The sequence below is a fragment of the Seriola aureovittata genome, chromosome 8 (genome assembly GCF_021018895.1).
Source record: "Seriola aureovittata isolate HTS-2021-v1 ecotype China chromosome 8, ASM2101889v1, whole genome shotgun sequence".
Lineage (NCBI taxonomy): Eukaryota > Metazoa > Chordata > Actinopteri > Carangiformes > Carangidae > Seriola > Seriola aureovittata.
Window position 1 is genome coordinate 20,203,913 of NC_079371.1, and position 8,067 is coordinate 20,211,979.

Sequence of the window (8,067 nt, forward strand, 5' to 3'; positions counted from 1 at the left end):
TGGACTGAACAACTGAACTAAATGTTTCACTCGACTTTCAACATAATACATGCATTCTAAAATGTGTGTGTATATATGCAAGACTCTTAATCTATTTTTTTGCATATTCATTTTTTTCTTTTAAAGATGAAGAAGAATACGAAGTTATAAAAAGTCATTGGTTGTGTTCGCAGCTTTAGTCTCATGCAGCCCTGCAGCAGTGACCGCGGGGACAATGTGTTCAAACTCTCAGGAGCTCTCAGCACCCTCCGCAGGCTGGCTGTGTGATTGGCTGAGCACTGACCATGATGTCATCACTGCACGTTATAAGGGCTCTGACAAATAGCCTGGGAGACACATTAGAGGAAACACTGCTCAAGCAAGGCACTGAGTGAGTGAGGCACACGGAGATTAGGAAAAACAGAGAGTAGAAAGACGGACATGTGACACTGAATACTTTACAGGAACTACCTGAACAGTCATATTTCTATTTCATATGGGAGGTAGGAAACAACTACCTGTGGAGGTTTGTACTTTTATTTTTGGTTTGCTTGTTTGACATGTTTTTTTGTTTGTTTTTTTGTTTTTTTTAAAGCTGTGCTTGTTGAAGCCTTTTGCTGTGTTGGCGTTGTAATTTGTGTTCTCATTTTCTTTTCAATCAGACAGATGAGTGCAAATCTGTTAGTGATAGTTTTATATTCACATACAAGTTCTATGAACAATGTTTGTTTTCTTTCCTCTGCTTTTATCAGGCCATTTTTAGATTTAAATTGTTTTTATCTTAAATCTTCACCTCCTTGTGTGTGTGTGTGTGTGTGTGTGTGTGTGTGTGTGTGTGTGTGTGCGCATGTTATCCTCATATAGTCTCTTCAGATGGGAAGCACGACCCCCCCAGTGTACCTCAATGCGAGTGCGGAGATGAATAACTCGTCATCAGACCCAGCTACACATGAGGAGGGTTTCAGTGACTCCACAATGATCCTGCTCGGCATGATCATGTCCTTACTCGTCCTGTGCATTGTCTTTGGAAACATCCTGGTCATTATAGCAATTGCCCGCTTCCAGCGTCTCCAAAATGTCACCAACTGTTTCATTACATCCCTAGCCTGTGCTGACCTAGTCATGGGTCTCATTGTGGTTCCTTTCGGTGCCTGTTACATCATCTTTAAGACCTGGCATTTTGGTAGTTTCTGGTGTGAGTTCTGGACTGCAACTGATGTGCTCTGTGTGACTGCAAGCATCGAGACCCTGTGTGTCATAGCTATAGACCGTTATTTAGCCATCACCTCTCCCTTCCGCTACCAGTCCATGCTCACCAAGTGCAAGGCTCGCATTGTGGTTGTGCTGGTGTGGGTGATTGCAGCTTTGATATCGTTCCTGCCCATCCACATGAAGTGGTGGATATCAGATGATAAGGTGGCTAAGGACTGTATTAAGGACAGTAACTGCTGTGAGTTCTACACCAACATGGCTTACGCCATCACGTCCTCTATCATTTCCTTCTACATCCCTTTAGTCATCATGGTTTTTGTCTACAGCCGTGTTTTCCAGGAGGCCAAGCGCCAGCTGAAGAAGATTGACCAAAGTGTGGGACGTTTTCATAACAGCGACAACAGCGCTCTCAAATCTCTGGAGGCCAATAATGGGCGCGCCCAAAAGAAAGCTAAGTTTTGCCTTCGTGAGCACAAAGCCCTAAAGACCCTGGGCATCATCATGGGGATCTTCACTCTGTGCTGGCTGCCCTTCTTTCTGCTCAACGTTGTGGTGGCTATATGGAAGGTGGAGGACATTGAAATCACCTTCAGGATACTCAACTGGATAGGTTACGCAAACTCTGCTTTCAACCCGCTCATTTACTGCCGGAGTCCTGAGTTCAGGTATGCCTTCAAGGAAATCCTCTGCATGAAGAGGAACCGCCTCAGCAATGCGGGGCCGGTGAATGGATACGTCTACAGCAGGCACAGCTGGCAGAGCGAGCAGCAAGGGAGGAGTAAGGGCAGCTCAGAAGACAGTGACGCCAATGAAGGGTGTCTGGGCAAAGGAGCGGGGGTCTGCAGTGTTGTAGACAGAGCAATGGACCCTAACGGGAATTGCAACAAAAGTCTAACGACTGTCCTTTAAGCTTGGAGTCCTGAGACATCTGTCAACAGGGTGGTCAATACATGTTTACACTGCTCTCATAAACTTTTTTCCAATTGACTAATGAAGGTAAGGCTAGTCGAAATGACCGGCAGAGTACCTGGAGACTGCTTTAAAGAAACTGTCATAATCATGTCAACTGAGGAAAGTGCGTTTTTCCTCTAAAAATACAGTGAATAGATGCTGTAGATAGATCACGTTTCCTTTTGTTACATTTAGCATATTGATTTACATCTACCTCATCACATCTTTAAGATTTCTTAACTATCAAAACTATTTCACACGACTCACTGTCCATAGAACTTGCACTATTGGGCAGTGTCTCAGATGTTTATTTTCTCGACTAAATGGTTTGAGGATTTTATAAGTGCTAATTATCTGGCTTTTTTTTTTTATCTCGGATTTTTTGGCAAAAGACCCCACAATTTACTGCCATAAAATGTTTTTGAAAATCAAAGTAGATGTGGTTGTAAAGTCCATTTGAACATGTCAATTTGGCATGGATAGTAATTAACTTATTTCCATCAGAAAATGAATGAGAAGTATTGAAGGATCAAATGTAATATCTCTTTGGTGCTTTTTTTTTTTTTTTTTTTTGAAGAAATACATTCCAACTCAACCAAAATTATAATTTGGCTTCATTTAATTTTTTAATTTTTAATTTTTATTTTTTTTATGTATTGTCTTAGCGTGAAAGATGATCAACAACAGGTGTGGCAGAACCTGTCTCTCTCTCTCTCTCTCTCTCTCTCTCTCTCTCTCTCTCTCTCTCCCCCCACTGCTCAGCAATGTTGTGAGGCCCTGCTCCCGGCTCTAGTGTTTTACAGCCTGTTGCATGAGAGTTTCTGTTGCCAGGAGATAGCACCAGAGATATGAATGTTCCCAGTTATCTGCATCGCAATGCTGCAAGCTGAGAAACTGCAGGGGCCATCCTGTCTGAGTCACATGATAAAACATGCAAGTTTGTATAGGTTGTGTCAGCCAGGTTATCATAGCCCTAAAGATAGTGTGAGGCAAATTGTGTTTTGTTTAATGTGATTATTCTACTGACCTTTAAAGGCTGTAGCTGTTCAAATTCTAATGCACTTTTTTTTTTTTTTTACATTTGCTAGTGCGCGTCATGTAAACCACTATTTGGTACATTATATAGCCATTACATACGTGCAAGGCAAACTATTAGTCTTTTCTGTCCACCCGCTGTGCCAGTAGCAGTGTAGCAGTACCAGTTGTTCCTATTGTTGCACAAACCCTGTTTGTTTATTACATTTTGTGGTTGCTGTGTTTCGGCATGTACAGTGTTTACTGAAACCAGAGAAGCTGTTTCCTTAGCCATGGCACAAGGATACAAAACCACACACAATAATAAACAGTGCGTCGAAATAGCCAAGTGATAACAGTTCCAGGCCTGAGACACGGTGCTGGTGATTACTCAGGCTAATAAACAGAGATCAGAAAAACAGAAAAACTGTGCGCCTTTGTCACTGCTCCCTGATGTTTCCCAGACATCCCTCGCTGTAAATGGATGTCTGGATCTTCACGAAATCAATCTAACATTTGAATAAGACGCCCAGGAGTCCGCTGAGCAGAGTCTCAGCTGCTCCAGTTGTTTCAGTCAGTTTCAGTCACTCTCCTTTAGACACTTCTTGGTGTGCAGTCTCCAGGAAATGCCCCAATCCAACTGAGACAAGCCAAATAAAGACAAATAAATCCATTATCCCTGTTTAGCTGGAGAATCAGATAAATCCCGAATAAACACAGGACTGAAATAGATTAGTAGATTTAAGAGTGTACAGTTCCCAATTTGCAGGTTGTGATGAGCCCTTCTTTCTTATCACCCATCTTGAGATCACAGGCTCTTGAAGAGGTCACTTTTTGAGTTTGGCATGCACAAATGGAGAATGAGCACTTAGCATTCAAGGCTTTTTACTGGAGAATTCATCCCACTTTTTCCACACTAAATGACTTGCAACATCATTACTCTCAACAGGAGTAATGGCGGTATTGCACAGATGTAGCCCCTTTTTACTCAGTCAGTTTGGCAATCTCTAGTATGTTCTGATCAAAGTGACAGCATGCTAAATGTGGCTCCTGAAGGCAGGAGGGGGAGCAGGGATTCTCTGCCAGTCTAAATCGGTGTAAGTGACCTGTGTTTTAGTGCATGTGGCGTTGCCTCTGGAGTAAGGTCGGCTGACACCGTCAAAACTGTGAACTTTGTTCCCTCAGAGGAATCTCTACGTACTGTATCACTAGGTTTAGTCAGCACTGTTGTCACAGACCTTAGGGATAGACGTAAACACGGTGTCATCATACGTCAGTATTTTCCATGTGAAAAACAAGCTTTCCAGTATGTTGACCTTTTTTTTGTTTTTCTTTTTCATTGATTTACAGCAAAGTAAATGCAGGGGTTGAATGTCATAACAAATGTTCTCCAGGGTTTTTATTTTTCAACATTTTCACTGTACAGCATGCACAAAGCACAAAACAGATGAAGATTGTAGACCAGATTCTAGATCTAATGTATTTATTCACTTAAAATAATTGAAGCATTGACACTATATGAATGAGTCACTGCTGGATTAAAAAAAAGATGTTGGTATTTAAACCATCTGTTAATTTTAGAGGCACCTCACAAGTGATGGTTTGCATGTCTGCTATATATCTGTTGTGATGTGTTTGTAGATTTTGGTGACGTTTCCTTTCAAAGTGATCTGTTGTAGTCAAAGTGGAATAGGTTGTTAACTATATATCCACACTGCTCCCTCTTGGCAGTGGCCTCTCCTTGCACCTCAGCTGTCTCAGAGTTATTAATGGTTACTGTTTCATCAATACACCTGTATAATAAGGAATGTAATTCATGTCTTCACCTCCTCTTGCTGGAGGACACAACACAGTTATACGCAATGAGTCTTGAATGATTAGCTGGCACTACAACATTCCACGTACAGCTGATGGTTTGGAATCATATACGATTCCTACTGATGCATACGATGTACGGTCAGTTCTCCCAAAAAAGTCTGGACCCAGATTACCCAGTAACCACTGGTCTGCTCAATAAAATGTATAAAAAGTGGACTCTAGGTTACAGACAAGTCTTAGAGGGCATATCAAAATGCGGTGCACACACCTTCAGTGTAAAATCTATGTATAATCGATGTCATGGATTTACACATTTTGATATGATCAGGGCTCAGGTGGGCTAATGCTAATGCTCTCCTCACCGATCTACTGTTGTTCCTATTGAACATATTAGGTCCTTCACTTACTTACAGCAGCACTGTATAGCACTTTCATGAAGCATTTGTAGATTTTTTGGAACAACTGAATCCACGTTTGAGTTCACAAGCTATAAATAAATAATGGCTGAAGAGTTACGCCCGTTAACTTGTACCATAATATTTGTGTGGAAGTTCCTTTTTCCTGTTTGTGACTCAAAATGAAGAGTCATGAGAAAACGGTCGCTGTGGAATCTCAGCGCAGATTGCCGATAAAGGTGGACTTTTGCAAATGTGAATCTTCTTTGAAAGCTAAAATGTTGCTTCAGCTGTCATATGACAAGTAAACCTATCATATGTGAACTTCTTTTTGTGGCCAGAGTGAAAAAGTCGTCACTCAGCTGAATGTTTACTAAATGTTTGCAAGCTATTTTCGCACAAGTTTTTTTTTTTTTTTTTCACTGTTTGTTAATGAAGCCTGTTACAACATGTGGTGTCCTGTGGTATTTATGAAAAAGCAAAAAGTGTATGTGCCGTAACATTTGTAGCGAAATAAATTATGTACATGTTGCATGTAATGTCCTTATTGATGTGTCCTTTATGATCATTAGTGAGAGCAATAGGATATGAGATATGTGAATGCATCAGGCCTGTACAACGACAGCAGTTAAGTCTATTTCACTACAGGAAAACCAGTCAGCGGGATCTTGGATCTTCAGGATATTGTGAAAATGTTTCCATTCTCCTTTTGAAATTGCACAATGCTCCAACTAATCATAGATTATACAGAGCACCTAATTCTATCCCAGAAATCCATGGGAGGAGGACAGTAAGATAAATAGAGCCATAAAAATGTCTTGATATTTGGCACTTAGCCGCAGTGGGGAGCATTTTTCATGTTTCTTTCGAGCATAGAATGCGTTCATCTGCAAGATTAATATCAAGATTAAAAGTGCAGTGTGTAGTTTTCATGGTTATGAATACAGTTCGATAGAAACCAACAGAACATCAGACTAAAGATAATGAGTTTTGTAAATGAGTTCATGGTGCATTTTGCATTTTGAAATAAGAGATGAGATAGTCATCAGCCTCACTGCTCTTTTCTCTTTCCTCATGTGACGGAGTAGGATCCAAATGGAGGCCATTTAGCAAGATCGACTAAGTGTGAATGTACTGCAAAATCTGTAATATCTCTCTATCTCTTTATCTTTGTCTCTCTCACTCTTCCTACGATTTCTAGACACATTCACAGGACTGAAAAGATTGTTGTGAGACCATTGAGACTTGCAAGCAGCTGTGAAGACTAATCAGACTCCTGCAAATATTGCTCTGGGCTGTTACTTGCACTAAGTTACTTTCAAAGCCAAGGAAAATGTCATACTATATCAGTTTGTGAAGTTACAATCAACTGTGTTGTATTTCCCCACTGTGTCGGCTCCAGAAACCCCAGCCAAACTTGTTAGCCTATCCATTACATATGCCAGACGAACAGGTAGCCCGGAGTACACCCTCATCCTAAAAGCTTCTTCTCTCGTAATGTTGAAAGTAAAGCATACTGTTATATTACACGGTTATGTTAGAATGTGACTGAATCTTAAATTAATTTTTTTCCTCATTTCATCTTATCAAATAGCCCTTTGTTGCAAAACAATAACAATGCTGTTTCTTTATTTCCTTCTACATGGATCATCAGCTGTGAGGAAGGTGCTTTGTTACCTGGGACCTGTTAGCTTTTGTAGCCATCAAAATACATTGAAGTATTTTATAGTGTTTTTTTTTTTTAAATGATTCTCCTGGAAACATTCAAGACAGCCGGTAAAATGGCATTTTCAACCAACTCACGGAGCTAATGTTACCTGATACAAATCTAACAGCAGCTGTAATTTCAGCTGGCAAAACCGGGCGCTGTTTTTTATAAACATGACCTGCATTTAAATCAATGACACATAACTTCAAAAAATTATATGTATTTTATTGGATTTTGAAATCTGGCAATCATCATAGTAATCTAATATTATAATTAATAATAGAGAGCCATGCTGTGCCCTATGGGGTATAGTAAACTCTTTTGATTCAGGTGTAAACCTACTTTTGATTATACAAATTGTATAAAATCAGGTTAGTATTCATGCCCCGGTATTTCACAGTTGAACATCAGCGGTGAGGTATCTTCAGTGTGAATGCATCTGCTTTTGAGAGGTCTTCGGCCCTTACTCTTTAATCCTTTAAAGCTCAAGATTTCCCCTGCAGCGTTAGATTGGAATTTCAGTTTAAGTTGTGTCAAATGCTCCATGTCTTTCAGGGATTTAGATGCGCACTGAGGCCAATCCACAGGGACGTGTGGAGACATAAGTCTGCGAGATGTGCCACATGTTCTCTGGAGCGTGATGGCCAATTTTCAATACTGACAGAAAAAACTTTTGAGATATCATACTCAGCTTATTTTGTGAACAGTCTGCTGAGGCCTTCAAATAAGCCCTTGCATGGTAATATCTATCATTAGGCTTCAAAGACTCAGATTTTTAAGAGCATGATAAAAAGGCAATTTTTTCCCAAAGCTAGACCTAACGTGTTGTCTGAGTCACAGTTAAAATTTTAAGCACCAAAGAGGGAAAGTTCTCTGGAAAGAAGGGACTTGTTTTGGTACAGGATGACTATTTTCTCAGATATGTTAATCATAGCAGTGACATACTGCATACAGGGTGTGAGCATGTGAAAATGTTGACTCTGATAGATC

The 8,067-nt window shown here is 40.4% G+C and overlaps 1 protein-coding gene across 1 annotated transcript; it reads left to right on the forward strand.

The window, feature by feature from the left end:
• Positions 1-358: 358 nt before the first annotated feature.
• Positions 359-5,916, forward strand: adrb2a (adrenoceptor beta 2, surface a). The gene is made up of 2 exons (XM_056382019.1): positions 359-505; positions 844-5,916. Exons 1-2 carry the CDS (start codon positions 476-478, stop codon positions 2,098-2,100), a joined length of 1,287 nt encoding a protein of 428 aa, XP_056237994.1. The 5' UTR covers positions 359-475; the 3' UTR covers positions 2,101-5,916.
• The last annotated feature ends 2,151 nt before the right edge of the window (positions 5,917-8,067 follow it).